General features: G+C 44.8%; 2 protein-coding genes and 1 long non-coding RNA gene across 5 annotated transcripts in view; 2 read left to right on the top strand and 1 right to left on the bottom strand.

Moving 5' to 3' along the window:
• The window catches only part of LOC134557806 (collagen alpha-1(III) chain-like), an 18,965-nt gene extending 1,718 nt beyond the window's left edge, over positions 1-17,247 (top strand). The window contains exon 2 of the mRNA XM_063411071.1: positions 15,933-17,247. Within this exon, the coding sequence (XP_063267141.1) occupies positions 15,933-17,247 (1,315 nt within the window). The remainder of the gene's footprint in view (positions 1-15,932) is intronic.
• Positions 16,632-23,471, top strand: CEBPG (CCAAT enhancer binding protein gamma). Of its 3 annotated transcripts, none has more exons than XM_063410687.1 (2): positions 16,632-16,771; positions 21,476-23,471. In XM_063410687.1, exon 2 carries the CDS (start codon positions 21,586-21,588, stop codon positions 22,036-22,038), a length of 453 nt encoding a protein of 150 aa, XP_063266757.1. In that variant the 5' UTR covers positions 16,632-16,771; positions 21,476-21,585; the 3' UTR covers positions 22,039-23,471. The 3 variants fall into 3 exon arrangements, with proteins under 3 accessions (XP_063266757.1, XP_063266760.1, XP_063266759.1); XM_063410690.1 differs by lacking the exon at positions 16,632-16,771 and adding an exon at positions 16,923-17,071; XM_063410689.1 differs by lacking the exon at positions 16,632-16,771 and adding an exon at positions 19,211-20,589.
• LOC134557572 (uncharacterized) lies at positions 23,315-25,437 on the bottom strand. Its single transcript, XR_010082068.1, has 2 exons — positions 23,761-25,437; positions 23,315-23,634 (listed from the first exon to the last, which is right to left on the bottom strand). It is a non-coding gene; the product is annotated as an uncharacterized LOC134557572 (long non-coding RNA).

The raw sequence follows: 25,437 nt of genomic DNA, 5'->3' as shown, positions 1-25,437 counted from the left end.
CCAAAACCCCATGTTTGTGTTTCACGTGATGCAGGTGTGAACTTTTGTTTCATGAGCAAATGCAAAGCCATCAGAGCCAGTGTCCTCTCAGGAGAATGGATTCTGTAATTATAGCAGGGAAATATTAATTTACAGATTACAGAGTATACTTTTCACTATCAATTAAATAAATCCTATATTGTTTTTATAAAATTATATGCCTTGGTTTCAATGCAGTAGCAGTGCCTCACACAGCTGCTTCCAAAGGGAGCTGCAGCACTGTCCAAGCAATGAAGAACTCATAAGAACTCTGAACAAAGCCCTGGTACAGAGGAAAAGCCTCCTGTCCTGTGACAGGAGACAGCTTTAGGTGTTTCAGAGTGGAGAGTGGAGAGTGCAGTCTCTGACTGCACCCAACTGTCCGAATTCAGCTCGTTCTACTCAGGTGAACCAATTTCCAGAAATGGGAAAATTTTTGCCTGCTGGGAGAAATATCTGGAATAAAAGCTGCTAAGCAGTTTATGCTTGGAGTTTTCAAGAGGCCTTGTCTGACTCTGAAGTCAACAGAAACAGGAACAGGCCATGAACATTTAAAATAAAAAGTCAGTGCTGCATGAAACAGCAGAAGGATAACTAAGAAAGTGTAAGCAGAACTGTATCACTGAGTTTGTGATTTAATAATACCTATGCCTCTCTAGTCTTTAAAACACTCTCATATTTTATAATCGTTCTGAAATTAAGGCCTAACTACATATTAAAAAAAATAAAGTAAATCAGAACGTTTAGGATCGGATTCCATTCCTAATTACTGTAATTAACAAACAAGTCCCCACAATTTAAGGACAGGTTTGCTCAGTTTTGGTTTTTTTACATAGACCCCTTTTATCTAAGTTAAGAACTTTTAAGTCTTCTATTTTTACATAGAAACTTAAATTCCTGTTAAAATTATTTTAATATGGTATAAAATGAAGGTTCCCAGCCTTATCAAAATGACGTATCTTTGTCTTTTTCTTTTCCCTCCCTGTTTGAAGACAAACAAAATATTTAGAACCGGATCATCCCCACACAAGCACAAATGCTCATTTCCACATTTATATCAGCAGTAATTTATACCAAATATTTCAAATATTAAAGAGAAAACTTGTTGCTTAAGTTACGTGTATCAGAGAGCTGATTTAACTAAGAGAGGAAAGATGCATGTTGCAGTAAGGCTCCCTGAAGCAGTGCTGTCAACTCTTGAGGGTGCTATTCTTCCATCCCAAAGCAGATCTTGCTGTCCAGAAGCTCAGGGAGGGCGAGTAAAGTCCCCACAATTCAAACCAGCAGCAGGAGTCATCGACACGGAGTCAGCTGCACTCCTTTTTGCTTAGGGAAGGAAGCTGAACAGAAAAACATAACTGTGAAGGAATGTGACTAAATGCACTTGTGACTATTAAGAGTTTTTAACTGCACTGGGACACCGAAGTCTCTTAATTTCACTCGAGCTCTGCTCCTGTGTTCTGCTCAGGCCCTTCACTCCTGTGGGCTCCAGAATGGGTTCCTGGCTGCAGGATGTAGGCTGGCCCTGCAGGCTGTGGGCAGGATGGTGCTCTGCTTGCTGATCCAACAGCCTGGCAGTTTGTGCACAACACAGCATGTGGCAGCCCTGTTAGGAACCAGAGTGCACATTTATTTTACTACCTTGTTAAACCAGAATATTTCATTGCTACTGACACAGCTCCAGGCAGGAGTCTGCACGCAAAACTTCTTGGGGTGAATGGCAGCAACAGCCCAGCCTCTCCTCTCTCCCACCTGCAGAACTGGTGTGGGGGAAAGAAGACCGGGGTGGGCCCTGTGGAGCAGAAAGGATGGGACAGCTGCCCTGGGAGTGACAGGAGGATATTATCCTCAGCTTCGTCCTGAGTGCACTTGGGGAGTAGGCAGGGATGGAGCAGCCGTGGTTTCCTATGCAAATAAAGAGCTGGCAGTCTACCATCTTACTTGTTGTGGTACACTGAAACACAAACTTCTCCCCTCTCCTGTTGTGTTTTCTGCCCCAGCGAGGAGACACGTGATACTGCACATAAAAGCTGCCACACATGACAATTTTCAAAGGAAAAGACTTTATATGCCAAAGCCTTGGAGGCTTTAGATCAGTATGCAGCAGTGTGTGACAAGTCAACCAGAACCTTCCCTTCAGCTAGGAAAGGCAGCTGGGGACTGCTTATCATTTTTTAATGTGCATTTTGGTCCAACAGCAGATGATTTAATGACTTATCATTACAGGTGTTCTCTGCTGCAGAAACACAACTCTAAGGTGGACCATCTCAAATCCATGCTATCTTCCTCTTCATTTTTTGTACCATTCCCCTTGTTTTCAGGGTGTTTATGATCATGTCCTCAATTCTTCCTATCCTTGTGCTCTGCTGACTTCTGAATCTTCTACTGAGAGCTCAGTCCTTTGCAATTTCCAAGCCAGGTGACCGAGGGCATCTTTTCACTTCCATTTACCTGATAACTGTTCACTTCCATTCAAATGACCCTCATGGCCCAAACTGTTTCCAGCTTGTCACCTGTAATCTTGCACCAATCAGTCTGTGAAGCTGTTTCTCATCCATTCACAGTCTCTGCATGCTTAATGAGCCATTGCATACACAGTTCCTCTCTTGTAATTAGGACCGTATGTCACTGACCACATCCATGGTGCCCAAAACACTGCAGATGTTTTTCACATACAGGATTAAGTCCTGTTCCAAAAGGACAGGAGTTGAAATACCACCAAATACAGTTGAAATACCACCAAAACCCCCCAAACAATTGACACTGTTGCTCCACACCTCTCAGTGTACTGTTTCTTCTGCAGTACTAGGCCATCACCTTTGCGTTCAGAGTTCCACAAATGATGTTATGATGTTTAACAGTAGTTCTCCTAATGGTATGCATCAGTTATCCCTTTGTTCAGTATTATTTGGCCTATCCATAATCACCCATTCTCTCTCTCTTTAGTCTTTCATCTCTGATTAAATGACAACTTCCTTTCTATCACACCTGAATCTCCAATCTTTTGTCTTTGCCTTACAAACTTCAATGGTTTCTCTCATTGTGAATGGCTCATCACCTTTAATTTGTTCATGCTGCATCTCTCTGGATGAGGAGTTTATTACTCTCCATTTCATAGCTACAGAGCTGTGAGATGGAATGACTTGTCAAAGCCATACAAGAAATACATTAAAAAGCTGAGCATTTAATCTCTCCTATGCCCCAATATTAGCCTGCTACTATCACCACCAATGAGCATGCAGAAGTTTGACTTCTGCATTCCTACAAAGAAAATCCTTTCATACAGTGCCTTCTTGTTTGTTGTTTTTTTAAATGAAAATAGTTACATCATTTTTTTTATCTGAAATAAATTTATCTCTGAGGTGAACTGCCAAGAAAATGTAATTATTTTTGATTTTTGCCATTGTATGTTTAAAAAAAACATAGAAAATACAGCTTATTTTCTTCTAGACCCTAGCCCTAGTCAACTGGATTGAAGACTCTCGTTGATCTCAGCAGGAACCCATGCAGACCCTTACCTGGCATACAAATTATGAAGCAGAATTGCAAAAGGGCATCCTACCCCAAACTCAATTCCCAGCTGTACTTTTAGGGAGGTGTTCTCAAAATATTCTCTGAACATTATGGCTCTTAGACTTTGGCTGGCTACTTTTCATGGCATTACACAAGAGGCAGTCCAAATCCAGAGATTTAAAATCCTTGTAAACCCAGAAAAATCATACTTTTTAGTTTGTTTTTTTTTTCTTTCTCCACTCAGGTGACACCAACTTCTAGCATTTAATTAAGATGCTCTCAAAGTGCCTACATGAGCTGTGCAGGGAACCTAGATTTACAAATCTCAATGTCCTGAACTGCACCTAAAACTAGATGCTGAAATAACAGCGACTTAATAGTCTTGTCAGCAGGACTGCACACCTGGGTTAGCATCAGTATTTACCAAAATCCTGCTAGTTAGAGCAGTAGCATCTCCTCTCTTGTATGAGTAATTCACTCTGATACTCAAAGTACATTATGATTATGAGCTTCTCCTTAAAACAGCAATTTGCAATACGACCTAAAGTGGCATCTAAGGCCAAACAACTCCATTGGTTTCAAAGCACACCTATGTGAACACTGGGAGGTAATACTGAATCACAAAGAAGAAAATGCCCTTGTTTGTCTCTTGTACGTGTGTCCCTTATATATGACTGAGTGTTAATCCTTTGAAAATATTCATGTAGTCATCCTGCAACGTTATTCATACCTGTCCTTTTAATGTAAAAGGTAATTTTTAAGCATAACTTTGGCAGTCCATAGTCAGTCCCAAATCATCTGTTTTCGAGAAGCTGAGCTAGAACTTGAGAAGACTGCTTAAGCAATGAGGAAGGTTGCCACTGACTTAGATGTTACATTTTGCTTTCAAAGTGTAACATCTAAGTCAGTTCAAAAGACTTTCAAAAAGAAGATGAGACAACATGTCCTAAGCTTCATCAGTCTTTATCAGTAGTTTGCAATGTAGACATTATTTTTTGAGTTTTTGGAGAAAAAAAAAAGCTAAAAAATGTTCCAGAAGCATTTAGCAAAAATACCAAAAACATTTTCCAGAAGTATAGAAAGAGATGCTCTGCTACACAAAGAATGTACAATCAGAAGAACACATAAAAAGTGAGAGCAATGGGACTGGAAATGAAGAGAAAGATCAGCTTATAAAAATAGCCCTGGCATTTCTTAATTATGTATTTTAGCACATGACACATCCTGTCATGAAACTTAGCCCCTGACATGGACTAAATTCTGTGTTCTCATCCAACTTACTCTCCTTTAGGAGAGATTGTTACAAGGATCAAGATTAGGCTAAAGAGTAAAAATGTAGTAAAAGTTTACATTCTTTAGTACAAAATGGATCTGAAAGCCTCATGCTGTTGTTTCACAGATGAAGACATTGCTAAATCCATGTCAGGCTTCAGCCCTCAGAGAACTCAAGAATCTGGTGGGCTTTTCCCACTGCTCTTACAGTGAAGCTGTTCTGTGATTCACTGGTCAGACACTGGGATAACCCCTGACCTCACCGTTTTTCATTGCCAGCCTGCAAATATTTGATGCTCAAAGTACCTATGGAATTAAGGACCAAGATTTTAAAATATGAGAATAATATACTTTTGATGCAAACCTTCTTTTATTAATGTCATAAAGCATTCAGCTTCAGTGGCAGAAAGTTTAGGGAACACTCTCGACTCCTGTTTTAAAATATCAGGTTCTGTAAGTATTGACTCTAAACTAAGAGGAAGCAATTTTACTACTCAGAGCAGATGGCATCTTGTGTCTTAAAATCTGATCCCTCTGTTGAGATAAATTCACTTTTCTTTCATTATTCCACTATTAGCCCAGGAATTAATGGCATGAGTAATCCAAGCGAGAGCTTGCCTACTAAATAAAAAAATGTCAATGGCAGCAAGAGGAAAGGGAGCTCACCAAAATTCTTGGAGTCACTCGGTGACATCACCAGTGAATCCGAGCTGTGATCAAACCAGCCACCAGCACGGGGGAACAACAGGTGCACGAGGAAGGAACCAAGTCAGAGGCAATCTTAGCTTGGAAAGGATCACAGTTTTGTCATCAGTTTCAAGCTAATCACAGTGGCACTTCTGGCACCAGAATTTCCTTGACTCCCCAGGAGTACCCACTGCACAGAGATGAGGCCCAGGGCAGCTCATCCCTGGGGGCTGGCAGGCAGTGCTGAAGTTCTGTCTGTGGCACTCTGACCCTGCAGGGTGACTGACCTGCCGCAGGCTCAGGGCAGCACCAGCTCTCCACTGGCAGCTGGCATGAGGTATGGCCCTTCCCCTCCTGCAGGGATTTCCAAGGTCACTGGAAAACATGCAGAGCAGGACCCTGGCACTCCTGCCTGCTGGGACAACAGCTATCCTGGGATATCAGCTATCCTGACTCCTCAGCCTGCAGGGGAAGAGAAGTTACCCACAGTAACATCCAGCACACCAGTCCTGTAAACAGAAAGAAGGAGTCTTTACTCACCACCGCATGAGTTCCTCAAGACCTTCATATTTACAGGTTTTTCTTCAAACTGGAATCTTATGCTTAAGGTAAAACAAGTCTTAAGCTTAATTGAAATGAGAGTTAGTCACAAAGCAATTAAGTCTAATGATCAGTAGGGTTTTCCTGAAAGGGTCACAGACAGATAAAAATCTAGAATCCAAAGTTTCAAAATTTTGGAGGAAAACAGGTCTGGCTACTTCAAATGAAATAAACCATTCCTTCTGCTTAGTGTTTAAAGGCAGCTGACATCTGAGCTACAGAATACTTGAAATAAATATTAACAGAATTCATATGAATACAATCAGATTTATTTGGATGGAAGCCATTATATTTTTTACTCATTTCATGGAATCATAAAAATATTTAGTTTGCACTAATATTTCAGGAAGTAAAAAGCCAGTGGCAGTTCTCGGTTTTTTGCAAGGTTTGGGTATCTAAATGCTAATAAACAATGCAGAAAAGACACTGCCCTTCAGATGGGAGGGAGCAACAATGGCATGTGACTTACCTGGCCATAGTTAGTAGTGGAGCAAAGTATAATCAAAGCTATTCATTCAGCAAGAGCCAAGGGCTGAGAGGTTTCTAATTCTGAACAAAAAGGCCTCGCAAAATACTTGTGTTTCCAAGTAAAAAATGAAAAAACAGTGAAATGGGCTCCCATACAGTTAAAATGTCTATTTTTTTTTCTTCTGCTGTAATTAAAGATAGGAAATGGGAATAAGGTTTTGGACTCTAAATTATTCACTTTGAATAATTCTTTCAAGCCTGAACAATTATGCTAGGTTCTAATTTTAATCAAATTACATGTAATATGTTAATTTGAGTATAAATCCTACATTCTTTGACAAACACCAAGATTATGTTAATGTTACATAATTGTATTAATGGGGAATATGAGCAGTAAAAGCTGCTCACATTTATGACATGAATGTGGTAAATATAAAGTGAAATTCGACTTGGCAAACTAAAATTTAATTTCAGAAAAATAACTCCTGTCCTCTTTAAAAATTCTAGATTTTTAATTACATGAGTTGCATGATTCTAAAAAGAATTCATGCAACATGTTTTAGTGTTGGGTGCTACAGTTCTTGCTTTTATTTTACTAAAATATATGACTTTAAAAGGAATATGATGATTTAAAGACCTGTGTGGCACAGAACCCGTAGCATGGGAAGACTGAATCCATGCTGGTTGTCTGCAATCTGACACTCAGCTGCAAAAGACAAGGACAGGAAAGTGTAACTTGGCACAGAACCCTCTTGCTCCCTGTCAGAGAAACAGCTGCTGACAGCTACCACAGCCAACACAGCTGGCATTTATGCTGGGTGAGACAGTACAGCTGATAGTGGGCCAGTATTTTCCTTTTAGAAAGGGGCTATTCCCCACCAGCATGAATGTTCTGGGACTTTTCGAAAGGCTTAGTAGCTGGAAGTATTTATGTGACTAAGTGCAGGGCTTATGGACCATTTACATTGAATTGAAGTCATCAAGAGATCATTTGCATCTATGGTAGGGTCTAGATCACATAGGAATTACTTTTCTCCTTTATTAATAAACTGAAATAAACACCACTTACCCATCTCAGGATGCCACTGATAAAGTCTGAGGCTCCCATTTCCTTCTTTTATGGAAGTTGAGGACGGTGGGATTCCTGCCTACAGCAGTCCCTCTTACAGAGCTGTGGAAGTTCAGATGCTGTTTCCACTGGATATCCAAAAAGTGGTGCCAGTGTTTAATGGAAGACAATCCACATAAATGTGTGTCCCTATTAAGAGGAAATACTGTATGTTCAAACTGGGAAAGGCTGCAGGAAGAGCTCAGATCTTGTGATATATCAACTGCAAACTCAGTCTTCAGGAAGGTGCTTTGCCTCAGTGCCCCTTGCCTGTTTGTTTCTGTGGGCTCAGAGCTACACAGTCAATTCTCCCTTGCAGCACTGAAATACCTCTAGGTCCTTGTATCTACAGATTTTGATCACATCCATCTGGTGGGGGAGTATCCAAATGTGTGACTTAGCAAATGTTAAGTGGACTGAAAGCCTTCTATTAAAAAACACTCAGAAAGAAAGTTAAAGCTTGCAGCTCTTCAGTTTCCATAGCTCAGCTACTGGTACTGCCATAGCAGAGGTGTCTGAGAGCTGACTGTGAACTGGCATGAGAACTACAGCCTTCATGTGAGGGAGGCCAAAGACACATGGGCTGTTCCAGACTGCTGCACTACTCTCTACTGATGCCATATACTGGTGTTGAAATAATGCCCTGCATTAAATCAGTGTTCACACAAATGAAATATTTTGTTATAAACCTTTTGTGTTTAAGGCATTGGCATTTGTTTTGAAAACCTGAGGGTTTTTTGGTTGTCTATGGAACCACTAAAGCACAACATCCCATGGTATCTTGCTAGCAGAGCAGAAAAGTTTGCAGTGCAGAAAGTTTTGGGAGCACAGTCGACTCATATTTTAAAATGTCTCAAAGCTGGTGTTCTCTGGAAGTGGCTGCCTGTGTGCATATTCCTGCTAGGAGTACACGTACACCTGCGTGCACCCATCCTGTCTCCATTTTGTTCACAGGAAGGAAAAAGGCCACCATGTGCATCAGACCCTTTGTCCCACTGCCTGAGCCCCTTAATGTCAAAGGGCTTTACACAAGAAGAAAAAGAGGACATGATATGAAAGTACACATAAACAAACATACCTTGAAGAGTCTCTTTTCCTGGTAAGCAAAGTCCTTTTCTCTGACTGCCAAACCACATTTACACCAGGACTGCAGGTGACTTGAAAGCAAAGCCTGAACTCGCTGGAGAGCCTCAAAAACCTGCACAAATGATTGTGACTTTTAACATATTTGTTATGCACTTTCTGCAGTTCTGTGCACCTTGGTGAAGCCCTCTTTAGAATGTGTGTGCTCACCAAATATTGAGTTTGCAGCAAGAGACTTCAGGGGCAGCAGTGCTTTAGTAGAGTAAGTCCTGGTGTCTGCCAGCTGGCTGCAGGTGGTTCACTGCCAGTGCACAAGCAGCACTGGGAGTCTGGGAGAGCAGGTCCAATGTTTTGAAGTGTTCTGTGCTGTCATCAACTTTTCCTTTGCATGTTACTCTCTTTTGGTCCTTTTTTTTTTGCAAACAGGTTGTTCCACCATACGTCAGTGACACTGACTCTGCTGTAATATTGCTGAGCCTGAATTCTCTTCTTAGGAAGGATTCCTGATAACTTCAATTGGTGTCTTAATTGTGGGAGAACTTCTGATCACATAAATCATGCCTGATGCATGAAACCCCCACATGATGGCTGAACAACTCAGAACAAGGAGACTCCTCTGTACGGAGATTTTCCAAGTTGAATTTACAGCCATTGAGGTGCACAAAGACGAACACAAAGGACGTGTAGTGATGGAGGGAGCACAAAGGTCTCCTACCAGAGGGAAGTCTCATCTAGTTATAGCTGAGAGGAGAGAAAACCAGACGTTGTTCCTGGAACATGCTACAAAGTGGGGGGGTTTCTACAAATTTGTCTGCAATGTTTATATTCAATAAAAACCCAGACTGTGTCTTGTAAGTTCACAATGACAGAGATATTCAGATGCCTGCAAGTGTAAATGCAATTGCTTTGCTCTCCTGGGAGCCTGCATTACATTTGAAGGTTGGCAGAGACAAGGCAGAAATCTGTGCCCCAATGTTTCTTTGGAAACTACTTCCATTTCAGGAGGCAAGAGAACTCATGTCTTAGAGTGGCTACCTAAAGCAGAGGCCAGACAAAATTCAGAGAATAAAAGTGGGTATTTATTGAAGGCCTTCAACAGGTGCACCCTGGGCACTCAAAGGCCTCTGAGAGGGGCTGCACCCAAGATGGACAATGCTCACCAGTCCTTCATACAGCTGTGAGTTTGGTCCATTTATATATCAGGGGTTAATCCTCCAATTACAGTTGCAGGTAATGAAATGATTTACTCCAAGTTTGTCCCCTCTCAATTCACTGTTGTTTACATCTCTTGGGCCTGGGACAATAAGGTGTCCTTGAGTTTCAGGCCTAGAGAGGAATTGTTTAGTCTGGATAAAATGAGAGAACAGTAGCTGACAGGCTATGGAATTTTAGAGCTATACACTAAAGCAGTACAGGATCTGAAAAATAGAAAAGCTAAATCCTAAGGCATCAGAACTAGAAACAGCTCACCAAATGCAAAGAAATGACGTTCTGGAAGGAAGATGGCCCTGCTGAGGTAAGTACTTACCTTCTTTCCTGTTGGGGACAAAAGATAGAGTCTGCTTGTCTGACCAAAGTATCAGTCACTGATTATCTCATCCAAAATTCTCCTCACTGTTAGCAGCAGGAGGTCAATGACAGACATGTCGGAATTGCCAATACATTTTCTCAGACTGTCCTCCCACATATTTTGTACAATGATAAATAATTTATTTTCTATTCATGTTCATGAACAGAACTGAGGTGGAGTAAACAATCAGGTGGACTGTCCTCTGCCAGGTGCCAGACTCCCAGGTTTGTGTTCCAAGTGGCTGTTCCTTGAGCTTTCTGTGGTATTTCAGAGGTCTTATTGGTTGTGGGGAATAATAAAGCCATTGATAAGAATGCAGTTTGTGTCCTCATCTTTCCAAAACCATGAGACCATAAACAAAGCTATGCTTCTCCAGTTTCATTGCTTTTCTGGAAGGGTATTTATTTTAGGGTTCTGTTCTCAACCATTTTGAAGTCTGTATAAGAAATAATGACTAAAACTATTCACTCTTCTTGATAGCACAGGAATAAGGTGAAACTCTTCACTAGAGTATACCCTGTGATAAATAATGCCCTAGTAATTATGGGTGGGGATTTTCACGCGGTGACTGATGATGCCTTGGACAGGAGCCATGGCACTGTGCATTCAGAAGCTAAGCTATCTAAATCCTTGCAGGCCTCGTTTATGCTTTTGGGAATATAGGACAGGTGTGGCAATTACTAAACCTGGATACTTGAGAATTCACCTCTTATTCCCAGGTGTGGGCCATTAATTCTCGCTCAGACTTGTTCAGTTCTAACAAGTCTCTTTTGAACCAGATTTTATATGTGCACATATACTCACACAATAAATAGTCTTTTCCTTTCAATCCCTTTATCTATTTTGTTTTCACTCATCTTTAGCTATGCAGCCCTCATCTTACCTAATATTTTACATTCATATGGCAGCAAACCCCCCAAACAATCAGCTGCAGTCTACAGATCCCTGTCATGTTGTGTTGATACCAGAAGTTTGCAGTTTGCATTGTTTAGTACAATTACTAAAGAAGCTTGGGGAAAACTCAAGCCAAGCCCCAGTGAAATTCACAACAAAGGCTATCCTAGTTTTCATTGGATCATTAGGCATCAGAGCAAAGCCAGAGAACACTCAAACACAAACACATGTTTGTAAAGTCCTTGGAAAAAAAAACTGTGAAGAAGTATAGTGTTCATTCTTTTTGTTAGATGATCTTCCAGAAATCTGAACACTTTGGGTTGACACACTTAGAAGCCTCCTCACAGACCAGGCATTCTTCAGGGACATAGTTGATATTTTTAATCTCAAATACCTACAAGAAAGTTTCTAATTCCATATTCTGATATTTCCATAGAAGGTCACAGATAGTAATCTCAGCAGCTTCATTCACTTCAAAGGGACTGGTGGCTTCTGAACGCTAATGTATATCTGGTCACCTTTATATGCCTAAAATACGCTGGTCTTTTGAGCAGTCCTCTGGAATACAGCAAAGAGATGGAATGACATATGCTACATTTTGAAATAGCACACATTTTTGTGACAGTATTTTTATGTACAAAGAATTGTCACAAAGATAACAAGATGTCCCTTCAAATCCCTCAAGAAGCCACAGCTGTAGTGGCACACTTCTCAGGTCCAAAGACCATCTGGTGAAATTGAACATTGATATTGGAGAACCTGAGCTGGCTTGGATTGAAGAACAAATTCTAACAGCATGACAGCACAGACTGGGTAAGGGTTCCATTAAAATATAAATTTACAATCAACAGTATTTTGTAGCTATGAAAGAGAAGACTGCTATGTGACTGCTGAAGAACCCAACCTACTAAGCAGAACACCACACAAAAAAGTGAAACTAGCAAAAATAGGCACAACTTTATCTGTGCAGTTGGCTGATTCTGAAGGGGCTTGCTAACAGTTTCTGATTAAAAAAAAATACTTTCCTGATAACAGCATGAAACAAAAACATGGCAATTGGGAAATCAAATCTCAGGGCACCACTGTTGCAGGCTCTGCCTAGATTAAACCAGTTCATCACGCTTGAAGTACCAAACCTCTCATCCCCCTCAGAGCTGTGGAGGGAAACGTGAACAGCAGTAGCTGGAGAAGCACAGCAAATAACACCTGAAGAAGTGACAGCTTGGGTTTGTTGTAAAAGCACACAAATCATCAGTGTATTACTTTTCTACAATATCATCTATACATCTTCCTGATCTATTAGTTTTTTCAAACACTGTAAGACTTCTGTGTTAGCCTGATTCTTTTTGCTATCACCCACTAGCCTGCTGAACTTGTGGGGAACAGCAATTACAGGGTTTTTTGTCCTCCATTTGAGGACCATTGCATTTAGTTTGCACATGTAATTGAGTTACTTGATTTTCAGAAACCAGTATAAGTAACTCTAGCTAGCTAGATAACCTGGATATTTTGATAACTGCAAATAAAGGAGAGTAGTTCTGGAAGATGCAGAACTAGAAACTGGAAATACTTAGTTACAAGACTTCTTAACTGCATAGAGAGAAAGAACAAAGGCACCCAATTTTTCCTGCAAATGAACTCCAGGCAATGTGACAATAAAGTGGATGTTTGCTATTAGAACAGATTGGTTCCCTTCTTTACTTACTATTTGCTAGAGCAAAAGCACTGTAACTTTCCAAGGCTGCAATGAGTCAGTGCTAGAATTAGCAGTATGATATTGGAATAGCGATCACCACCACGTAATCTTTCCTCTCCTTTCTCCTCACCCAGGAAAAAGGACACCTCTGACAAATCAGCTATCAACAGATAAGCTTCTGTCATTTAAGTTATTAAATCATAGTGAAAAACTGAACTCTGTGCTTAGGAAGTATAAGCTTGTTCAAACAAACAGGCAGAGCTATTCATATTGCTTTTTCTCTGCGGGTTTAGTTTTTTTCAATATAGCCAGAGTCCTGAGAAACAAAACTCAGTGATCCTTCTTCTTTCTGAAGATTTAATAGCCTCAACTCTGCAGAATTCAGATTTCTAACAATAGGATTTTGGTCTTGGTGCAGGTCAGTCCTGAACACGAAAAGTAATTATTGTAATAATAAAATGCAGGGTTGTTAAGAGAAGGGAGATTTGAAATAATAAGATTACGGAAAACCTCTATTACAGACTTTGTATTTCTGGGATATTCCTGAATGAATGCCATCTGCTTGGTGATCATAAGGAATGTAATCATATTGAGAGAATCTTTCCAATTTTGAGTAAATCTAGGTTGAGATTAGCAAGAAAAGGGGTAGCAGTTACCAAAAAGAGGTTATATTTTGGTTTAATTCAGTGTATTTGCCTTTAAATACATCTGAGTATTCCTCACAGCCTGGAATTATGTGTTTTTACTTAAGGGGCCTATTTATTTCCACCTGTAACTACATAAACAAATATATTTATTCTTCTCTTTTTTAAATCACTGGAGAGAAATTAGTGATTTCTTCTCTAGAATTCAAAGGCATGGCTGTTAGACCAGAGTGAAAAAGTACACAGCAGCATCCTGTGTGAAAAGTAAACTTTTAATTGAAATGTGCAAGTCTGAAGTGAAAAAAAATCTAGCAAAGGCTTACCCATGAGGGAAACAGAGGCCAATGCTCACAGAAAGATACATTTTTTTAATGTGTAGGTTGTAGTCCAGGAGTTTGTAGGGTTTTTATTTTAAGAGAAAGAAATAATTGCCCATGAAGACAGAGGAAATGCGTGAACAATGGAGTCAGACAAAACAGAAACTATTCCAAGGGCAACAAAGAAGTTTTTGCTCTAAGTGAAAGGCACCAGAGAACTTCTTAATGTTTTTGTGTTAAGGGAACATACTGCACGGGCAGTAAACAGGGACATTTGTCCCAACAGCCTCCTCTCCCCTTTATACCTTCTGACTCCAGTTCAGAGTTTCTATTTCCTCAGTGGCCTTTCTGCCTCTAAATGTGAATTGCTGTAGATTACTTGAAGACACTGAATATGTCACCGTAATTTTTTTCCAGGACTGAGGTCTTTAACTAGCCATGAGACTGGATAATGCATGTGAAAGTCAGACAGTATTACAGCACTAGCTGTGGTCCTGTGGGTACGTGGTTACTACAGAAACACCCCCAGAATGAGAGAGAGAAGGGCTCGGTCCCAGCGGGGTCAGGCTGCCTGTGACAGCCGGCTCAGAGCTCCTGCTCACGGGGCACAGCTTGTGTGCAAGCAGCTAAAGGGTATTTCAGTGCCACATCCCAGCTGCCCATATATTTCTGTGCTTACTTTTTAGATTGTTTCCGTGATACTCTCATTTTTACTGTAACATTGTGGGGAAAAACCAATCCTGCAAAAGCTGCAGTACGCTGTGTGATGGCTTCCTTTGCCAGGATACAATGCCAGCCCAGCACTGGAGTGTCTTACACGCAGGGAATTATGTGTGAGCTTTAACATTCAGAATACTCACACTGTGAGAGTAAGTCTGTCTGCATTTTATTTTCTTCAGCTATCTTTGATGAGGATTAATGAGTGAATGGTCATAAAGTGCTCTAAAATCCTACAAAAGCACATTAAAAGCACCCATTTACTCAGCTATTGTGAGCAAAGGATAATGTTTAAAGCTTACCTGGAATTTCACTTTAGCTATAGGTGGATGAGTCATTGTCACAGAAAATGTAACAGTTTTAATTAAGAATCAGAAAAACATTAGAGAAGTTAAAGCAAATACTTGATGACTGACAAGGAAAAGTATTTTTGTGGTAAATGAGCTGTGTAAAACTGTTTACCCAGACTAACCCTCAGAAATTTTCTGCAAATATGGTTTATTTTCCACAGGGCTTTACAAAAACAAAACCCTTCCACAACATCAGGCAGCCGTAAAAATGGTAAATATAAATAATTGTATCTAAATTGCTGAGCATTGCAACTGTATTTACAAATCTAATCCATCGCAGGTCTTTTGCAGACATAAAACATTTTCAAGCAGGTCTATGTGCTAAACCAGATCCTTAACGTTTTTTCCTCTGCATTAAAAAAATCCCACTTTTCCACCAGTATTGTTTTCACTGCCTGCACACTTGAACTTGTTCCAAACTTGCCTACCTCATAAACAGATGATTCTCAGCCCTGCCCACTGCAAACACACACAGCTGTGTATTGAAGTGTACATTTCCCACTCGGGGAGCTGCAAACACACCTTGCTCACACACAGCTCGAGGGGTGAGCAGACGTGCGTGTATATATAATAAGTACATGCTTGTTTGGGCAGAACTAAAGTGATATAAACCAAAGTGTCTGGAAACTATTAAGGGCAAAAAGAACTTTTCTCCACAAAAAGTGATGTATTTTGTAAGAACAAACATACCAGTGAAGCGGTGAATTATCTTCCCGTGACATTTAACTCTATGATCCTGATGTTTCTTAGTCTGCCAGCACTTAGGATTTCTTTTCTAACAGCAAGTTAGAAAAGAAAAATTAACGAGAAATCCATGAAATTTAGAATTTTTCTGTAATTTCTGTTGTCAAGAGAACTGTTGATACTTTTTTGGGATGTCTTTGGCATTCCTCCCCCTCGATCTCACAACATTCTACGGAGGCAAACCACACGGCAGCTAGGATCGAGACGGGAACGCACTGCTAGGTGTTAATTAGCAGCCTGGGAACAATTAGGAGATGCCAATCAGTACAGACACACACCACCATCAACTTCGATGCCCATGGGGCACTGGCGAGCTTCACCAGACTCACAGGACATTCCGGCTCGGAAGAGACCCCCCGGGCTCATGGAGCCCAGCCCTTACGCGATCGAAGCTCCGGCTGTGCCAGGAACGGCGAGGCCCAGGCACACCGAAGCTGCGCTGTCCCTCCCGCCGGGCCCGGAACGAGCTCCGCGCTCTGCCCTGCGGGGACTGGGCCGGGAAACGCGGTTCGGCTTCTCCCGCTAGGGCTGCGGGAGGTGCCGGACCCTCCTGGAAGTGCGGGCGGGCTCCCGGTTCCACCGGCGCGGGGACGCGCCCGCCTCGCTCCCCGCCACCCTCGGGCCGGGCGGGGCGGCCTCTGGACACGGTGCCCGTCGGAGAGGGGCAGACGGCTCCCGGGGGCCCGGGCACAGCCGGCACAGCGACGCCAGCGAGCGCGATTTCCTTCAGCGCGGCTGCAGCAGCGCAGGGACACAAACCCTGAGAGCGGCCGTGGCAAGGCCGCTCCTCCGGCCGTGCCGGGGCCCGGGCCGTGCCCACCTCCGGCCGTGCCGGGGCCCCGGCCGTGCCCACCTCCGGCCGTGCCGGGGCTGCAGCCGAGCCCGCGGGCGCGCGCTCCCCCGCCTCAGCCAGGCCGGGCCGCGGCCCCGCCCCGCGCGGGCGCTGATTGGCCGAGCGCGCTGCCAATCCCGCGGCGGTTGCATCACCCGGGGGCGGGGCGGCTCGCGCGGTGTCGCAATCGGCGCCGGCCGCACGCGCACGGTACCGAGCGCGGCCCGCCCGGCCCCTCCCGCCGCTCGCGCCGCTCAGGTAAGCGCGGGGGGCGCGCGCCGGGCCCGGGGGCCGTGGCCGCCCCCGCCCGCCGGGCCCGCACGGCAGCGCGTGATGCAATCGGCGGGCGGCCCCGGCGCCCTCCCCTCCCCTCCCCCGGTGAAGTCACGGCTTGGCAGCGCCGGGCACCCCCGCGCCCCGCTCGGACGGGGGAGGAGCAGCGCGGCCTCGGCGGGCGGGCGGGCGGCCCGGGCAGGGCGGCGGCGGCGGCGCCATGGGCCCGCCGGGGAGGGCCGGGCCGGGCCGGTCCCGGCCCCCGTGGTCGGTCCCGGCCCGGGGGTGAGGACAGCGAGGCGGTGCCGGGGCGGCTCCGGGGGCGTTCGGCGGCGGGGCCGGGCGGCCGCTGGCGGCGCGGCCTGAGGGGCAGAGGGGAGCGCGGCCCGGAGCGCCCGCGGTGCCGCCCGCCCCGCGGAGCCGCTCCGCAGAGGTTTCGGGTCCCTCACGACTTTGTCTAGCTCCAGTCGCAAGTTTGAAAGCAGGGCTTTGGCAGGCAGGGAGCTCCGCGTTGGCCTTGGCGCTGACATCCGGCCGGAAGAGCAGTGGCAGCTCCGTAGCTGTGCCGTGCAGAGCCTCCTCGGAAAGCATAAGCATTTATAATGTGCAAAACTTCCCGATTTAAGGATCGATTTATCGTTAGAAATCACAGCTGTCGTTTTAGTTCGAAAGACAGAGTCTTTCGATTCCTCTTTGCCTCCCAGTCTTTGGGCTTCTGTCATGTTAAAGTATATGCTTTATGTGTTCTGGTACAGTCTGCTAAGGATGTCAGAGTGCATTTTTCTTGTAAGATCTGTATTAAAAATGGAGATTCTGAAATAAATATGTAAAGGTGATGTTGTTAGAAATGATGGGATTGAGGTACCCAGTCTCGAAGCGCTGTTGCCCAGAGTCAGCGTCGGCTCCTGCGAGCCTGTGTGTGACCCATGCCGGGGTCGGCGCTCCCGCTGTTCAGCAATCGTGTGCCCGGAGTTCTGTGCCGCTGTCCTTGGCACAGGTCACTGGGACCGAGAATCAGAGCTCTTTAGGGTATTCCCAGTGATGTCTGAGAAAAGAGAGGCCACCTACTGCTGTTCAGGTGGGGACTGATTTTGCGTTTGACAAGGCAGCTGTGTGAATTTGTGCAATAAAACCACTCTGACTAATGATCAGAATCAGCACAGTCACATCTCAAGAAAGGAGCAGAGGGAAGCACTTTGTATTTTTTGCTACCAAGTTAAAAAAAAATACTGATTTAATTGACGAAACACTTTTTTTTTTTCTTTGCCAAAGCAAACATTTGGAAGTTTAATGTCTTTATTTTTTGAACGTGTGAAAGCAAATGAAGGCCTTCATTGCTTCATTGGTCCCTGAGGAGTAGTGTGAGACAGTAAGAAACATCTTTCTGCCTGAGAAGACACCTCTTGAGTGTACAGCTATTATGCTGTAGTGGGTGGCCAGTTGGTTTCCTGGGTGGCCAGTGGAGGCCCAAGGAGAGAGCTAGGCAGTTCTGACTGGCACTGGAAACAGTACCATGTGTTGGGTGGAACCAGCCTAGGGCTGTGCTGAGGCTCTTGAGCAGCTTTATGGGAACAAGATGCTGGGAAGCTGGGCTGGCTCTCTGAGGAGCTGTCTCCTGCTGAGCTGGGGCTGTCACCCAGTCCAGGGAAGCACCCTGTGTGCAGGGCTCTGAGCAATGTGAGCCCTATCTGCCTCCCCACCTTCATGGCCTCTCCCAGTTACCACGGCCTTTACCTCACCCTTCTTGAGAGTCCCCTCTGTACTCCTCATCCCTGCTGCCTTTAACTCTCTTGCAGTAACTGCTGAAGGATGACCTCTGGGACAGCTTTCTGACAATTGGTAATAGGCATCCAGCTCCAAATCAGGTGGAAAAAGGAGTTTCAAGCCTCAGTTGTTGGCACTCATGTAACTCTGTGATGCAGTACAGTTAGTGCTACTTGCTCTGCATGTTCTTTGGAGCAGGAGAGGAATCCAGGTGACACCTGTCCCAGTTAAGGGTTCTGATCATCAGGCCAGATAAGAGCACATCTCACTCAAGAAATAATAATTTAATAAAAACCAAATCAGTTCCAGTAGGAAGGAACTGAGGGAGGTCTGTTCTAGCAGGCAGGGCTAGAATTCCTGCTTGAGAGGTGTGACACTGGCTATCTTCACTTATACCCATGTACTGCCCAACTAAAATACTCCGTTAATACAAGGTTTAATGGAACAAATATTTTTTTTGTTGAATGATAGGGAAATCTGATAGAGATAAGAAAGAAGTGTTAAAGCAGTATTAAATAGTTTTGATAGCAGAGAGAGAAGTAGCACATGGAACCTGGTGATGTGAAGAAACCTGTTACATGTCAGGTGGGGCTCCTTTGGGGGCAGGAGCCACCCCTTCCTCTGTAGTAGCTCATGGAGCACAAAAATCAGTTGTGGAAATGGTGTGGGTTACATAACTGGCCTGTCCAGGAGAACTTTGCAAGCACAGAAATGTGCTGAAGCAGAAGGGACAGCAGAGCATTCTGTCTGATTTGGAAAAGGTGTCAAAAATCTACTTGTCAGAGACAGCCTAAGAGAATTGCATGTGCCTTGCAGAAATCCTGTATTTTAAAATAAGGTGCAGACAAGGCCAGTGCATGCTCTGAGAGGAGCATACACTTACACCTTGACTAGAAATGTCTGTGCAATTACACATGCACAGCTCCAACTGGCCCTGCCAGTCTGGCGTGGGGCACAGGAACACCTTGTTAGCTGGGTATTCAGTTTAACTGCCCAACCAAACTGCTTATTAGGTCACAGTGGGGGACTGAAACACGGCTTGCTAAAGTTGCTTTCAGAGTTGAAATTGGGAAAATACTTTGTGTTAGATGCTGTGTATCCAGATCCAGCTCCACAGATGTCAAAAAATGTTGATGGTCTCATTCTGCCCTGAAATAAGAAAATGAAAAGATTTCTTGATAGGAAGGGTGTGGGTATACTCATACATCTTCACAAGTGACAAGACCTCTTGGGGAAGAGGTTAATTTTGAGTAACATTCAAGCCAAACTTAGTGGGTTTTTTCATGAATGTTACTGAACCACACTCTGCAACTGCATCTCATTCTGGCTCCTTCAGCTTGGAATATGCAGTTGATCTACACAGTTGAAGTTTAACATTTTAATGATAGCTCATCCAGAAGTCAAACAGCAGCTCAGACTGCTGAGAAAAACAGAGGAACAGTACACAGCTGATGAACTGTGAGTTTAGAAGGACCAGTGACACAGAGGAGCTCACTTACAAGCCTCTCAGACACTCCAGCGCTCCTCAGCGGACAGTGAAGCTGTGTGTCTGCTGTTGTATCCCTGGGCTGGACACTGCCTGCCCGGGGCAGTCAGCACTGCCGGTGCTGCTGCAGCTGCCTGCTCTCCCCAGTCCCTGGAGGATGGGCAGGCAGGATGCATCACACTGTCTGTGTGGTGCTGCATGTGTGTGACAGGGCTGGGCTGCACTGCTGCCACACTGCCTGACCTTGGAGTAGGATTGTTTAGTGCCAGTTAATTGCTTTTGTTCAACATGACAAATGCACACTGATTTGACTGATCACTGAGTATTTTTCACTGGAGCCATAGGTAGGTGTTTCAGGAGCTTAGGACCATCCTGTTGCCCTTCCCCTCTTCTCTCCCAGCCATTTAGGAAGTCATCCTGTGAGATGGGAAGAGAAGGGGACCAGCTGTTAGCCTTGCCAGGGCCATGGCCCTGCAGCTGTGGTGGAGTCCTCCTTGTGCCACCAGTAGGGGCAGGAGCAGGCTGCCCTCAGCAGCGGGGGAGCGTCAGTCAGGTGAGAGCATGTGCTGCTCATCAGGACGGTTTGTCTGCTGCACAGAGTGGGCAGTGACCGTGCACGAACCATGGCAGGCGACCTTGCTGGGTGATGAGTCAGCTGTGGGTGCTGTCTTTTGATGGGTGGCAGTCCTCTGTGTGGTGCTCTGCACTGCCATCCCCCTGTGGTGCTGTCCCACCTGCTTGATTCACACTGGCATGGGCTCAGGACGCTGCTGGTGGAGAATGCCACCCAGACACAGCCTTCGCAATGCGCTGCCTTTTTCCATATGTTCATTTTCAGTACTAGTAGAGCTCACGACAGCCACCAATTTGGACATCATCTTTAAAACAAGTGCTGTAAGATGGCTGAGAAAAGGTGGACAGGCTGAGCACCCTTGCTCCAGAGAAAAGAGATCAGGGAGGAATTTGTCTGCGGATACACCCCGAGATGTGGTCCGAAGAGGACAAGGATCAAATACCCCTGTTGGTCAAGAGTCAGGCTGTTAATAGGTTTAAGCCACAGAAGGAAAACTCCAGTCTGAAAACTAAGAATTGTATAACTGGAGGAAAAGTTAGACAGTGGAATGTGTTGCCAAGAGAGAGGTTGTGAAACTGGAGATATTTGAGGCTAGGCTAGACACCCGTCCATCAGGGATGGCTTTGGAATAACTGAGTGAAGCCAGTGAACAATTCAAACAGCTTGACTAGATGACCCAGTAATAGTCCCATCCAATCCAAATATGTTTGAGGCTTCAGAAATGTAGTTGGCATCATGTCCACTTCCAGCACAGTTACAATGTCTTACTGCCACATGTACCATTCAGTACTTCATGCTAAAGCCAGTGATGTATAAGATCGTAGCTCAAGCCAGCATCTTTAATAGCTTTTTTTCCCCCTTCTAGGTTCACCTTGCTCTTAATCCATGTGAAGATCAGTTGGAAACACCTTCTAGAAACGCAAGAGTTTCCAGTCTCCTAACAAATTCTGTTGTGTCCAAGAACAGCCCGTCCAAATGAGCAAGACATCCCAACAGAACACCACCACAGACGCGAGCGCAGCAAGTGTGATTCACACCCAAGCACACTCCAGTGGTTTGCAGCAGGTTCCCCAGCTGGTGCCAGTTAGTCCTGGTGGTGGAGGCAAAGCTGTGCCTCCGAGCAAACAGGGGAAGAAAAATTCCTTTGTGGATAGGAACAGTGATGAGTATCGTCAGCGCCGAGAGCGGAACAACATGGCAGTGAAAAAGAGCCGCTTAAAAAGCAAGCAGAAAGCACAAGACACGCTGCAAAGGGTCAACCAGCTTAAAGAGGAAAATGAACGTTTAGAGGCAAAAATTAAACTCCTGACCAAGGAGCTGAGCGTACTGAAAGACTTGTTCCTTGAGCACGCCCACAATTTTGCAGATAATGTGCAACCTGTTGGCACTGAGACCACCACAACAAATGCAGAAAACAGTGGGCAGTAGACACCTGTGACCTTATGAAACAAACTCTTGAGGTGCAGCCTGTCTGCAGTGCCCACGCAGTAACCAAGCAAAAACTGTACCTGCAGTCATTGTTTCGTGGAGATTTTCTTCTTTTAGATTTAACACTGAAGATTTGTAACAATTAAACCAGGAACTGGTTAGGATATTTGTTTTAAATATTTTTCTCCTCAGAGATTTATGCAGATCTGAACTCCTATCCAACAAGGATAATATTTAGGAGATAACATTTTCACAAGAATATTCACTTACCATTTTGGACTTCACATAATGGGAGGAATCCACCAGGATGGCTCACTACAGTATCAGAAACTTGTAATTGGATAGAGCATCTTTTAAATACCTGTTAGTGTGTTTTAGCCCTTTGTTTGCTCCATTACATATTACAAACTACAAAGGCTGTGGAGAATTTTTGCTTTTTACTATAAATCTGTAGAACAAGTCCTGTGAAGCAGCAGGTGGGTCCCTCCTGCCCAGCTATAGTTAATGGGGAGGTTGCAGTGATAGCTGGGATGCTTCCTCAGAAAAATAACAATACACTCCGATGATGTGTGCAGGCAGTGGGCAGTGCTTTCCTTTAACTTGCATTTATATCGCTCACAGAGTGACTGGGGCCCTATGAGAACAGGAGTTTGTTTTCAGAAAGTTTCAAAATGCTACCAAAACTGTGCCCTGCAGAATTGCATTCTTGCTGGGAAGGAGGTGTTGGAGAGAACAGAAGGTGCAGCGTGCCTGAGCAGGGAAAGGGGCAGGGTGTTCAGCTGGGGTGCATGGCTCACTGCTGGCTGACATGAATTCACAGAAATTTACAGTGATTTTAAAAATGAATGGCCCTGGTATGAATAACTGATTTAGTGGAATTTCTACAGCCATCATACAGCTGCGTGAAGGAGTATCTTTAGGATTGTTTTATTTCCACAGTTTTTCTGTAGCAACTTTTTATTGCTACTGCTTAGTCTTTGCCATGATCCGTAATGCAGTGCTATGTGCTATATTGAGGATTTAAACAAAGTAAAGCAGGAACTTTGATGTAACTTTAATTTATTTTCATTTTTAAATATTTCATTGATGGTATGGTTATTTTACATTTAACCTGTGTGTCTGTCTTGTAGATTACTGCACTGTCTTTATTTTCTTCTTACACTACCTTTGTCCATAGATTATTTTGGAGGATGCTTGTTTGCTTTGTATCTGTACTTAGGAAAAACTTGGATGTTATCTCTATGAAGATACTGTTAGAGAATGAAAGCTTGAGAAGTTCTTTTTTGAATTTAAACTTTTAATACATGTGGAAAACTTCAATGGATTGTTTTGGATTATGGTAGACTTTTTACAGATATGTTTTTTTCATTCTAACTGCATTTTAAGTTGGTAGGGTTGAAATACCAGAAGCTAATAAAAATGTTTTGCTTGTAGTGGCCTCGTTTTTCCCATCCCTTTTCTATTTCCAAGTGCAGAGTTGCCCAACTCACACAGCTATCTTGGAGAAATCAGTGCAGTAGTCTCTGTTCCCCTCTTTCACTCAGCGTTCTGCTCCATGGAAGCAATCAGAAACTCATCTCAGTTACGTCTAAATGTCTGATTTAATAAAAAAGGAAAAAAGAAAGAAATTTCTGCAATTTCTGCAGAAAAGACTGCAAATATACTGCAGTTAGAGGGGAGGGGAGAGGAGCAGAACACCAAACATGACAAGGAAGAAATTACCTGAAGGCTCTCCTTTGTTAACTGCACCTCCTCTGGTGGAAAGGCCGGCGCCGATCTCTGCCCAGTGTCTGACTGTGGGCTGGCCCTGTGGCCCTGGTGTCCTGAAGTTGTTTTGCCAGGCTGGAGTGGGGCCCTCCACCAGGCTGAACAGATGGCAAACCTTGGCTGTTTGTGGTTTTGGTGGGAATCATGTCTTGGATGTCTTGAAGCTCTGAAGGGTGACTTTTCCACCTGTTGCTCCTGACAGCTCTGATCCCATTTCCTTCATGTTTAAAACCACTGAGTTATGAAAAGTCATTTGAAAAATGGAATTTCTGGTTTATCAGCCTCTGCACTAGTTTTCTTTACTGATGTTGTGATTTAAGCCCAACTGCAAAATAAGCCCCACGCAGGCACTCCCGTTCCCCTACCCCATCAGGTGAGAGAGACAAAATGCAATTTGGGGTTGAGATAACAATTTACAATTTAACAACAGCCAGATAGGAAAAGGAACAGTGACAGCAACAGCACCCACAGCGTGTAACAGAGGCGATGGAAGCGCTCCGAGCCCAACGCGCCGCGGGCCCCGCTGCGATCGCCGCCCCTGCCCGGGACGGGAGCACAAACGGCACCTTGGGCTTGTCCCCGCCACCGCGGCCACACGGGCCCGCCCTGCCCTTGGGGACAGCCAGCCCTGCCCTTGGGGACAGCGGGACAGCCAGCCCTGCCCTTGGGGACAGCGAGCCCTGCCCTTGGGGACAGCAGGACAGCAAGCCCTGTCCTTGGGGACAGCGGGATAGTGAGCCCTGTCCTTGGGGACAGTGAACCCTGTCCTTGGGGACAGTGATCTCTGCCCTTGTGGGACACTGGAACAGCGATCCCTGGCCTTGGCTGGCACTGGGTCAGTGATCCCTGCCCTTGGGGACAGCAAGCCCCAGCCTTGGGGACAGCAGGACAACGATCCCTGGCCCTTGCTGGCACTGGGACAGCGATCGCTGGCCTTGGGGACAGCGGGACAAGGATCCCTGTCCTCAGCTGGAACCAGGACAATGATCCTTGTCCTTGGCTGGCAGCAGGACAAGGCTCGGGAGGAGCAGGGGCTCTGTGCAGCACCTCACTGCCATGACTGTATCCCATCGATGGTTTAAAGGCACCTCAGGGAGAGGCTGCTCGTTATGAAGGGCTTGGGCTTTTTCTGAGCCCCCAAATGCCAAAGCAGATCCAAGGAGCAGAGGCCATTTCCCCCAGGGTGAAGCAGCCCAGGCTGTGACAGCAGAGTGCCTCCATCTCAGTCCTCTGCTGCAAGGCACACAAAATTTCAGTGCAGACCTACAAAAGTCAAGATTTTCCTTTTGACACATTATTCTTAACTCCAGTCTGTGACAGAACCCAGTGCCTGTCAGTACACAAGGAGTTACTGCACATTCCAGCAGGAAGCCCAATTCCCATTTTCCCACTGTACTGCTAAGGGAAGGGCTCTGCTCCACCCCTGCCGACACTGGGAGGCTGCACCCCTTTAACTCCTCCTGCAGCTGCAGCAGGGAGATGGGCAGGTAAATTCAGAGCGCACCAGGGAGCTGAAGCAGTTTACCTGTATCATTCCAGAAGCGCTCAGACGTTTCCAAGCACACAAATTTGCTCAGCATAAGACACATTCTGTTACTTTGGTGCCAAGTCTATTCAAGGCTGTTTGTGCCA

Source organism: Prinia subflava, chromosome 13, assembly GCF_021018805.1.
Source record: "Prinia subflava isolate CZ2003 ecotype Zambia chromosome 13, Cam_Psub_1.2, whole genome shotgun sequence".
NCBI classification, from domain to species: Eukaryota; Metazoa; Chordata; class Aves; order Passeriformes; family Cisticolidae; genus Prinia; species Prinia subflava.
This window is presented reverse-complemented; position numbering and strand designations above follow the sequence as displayed.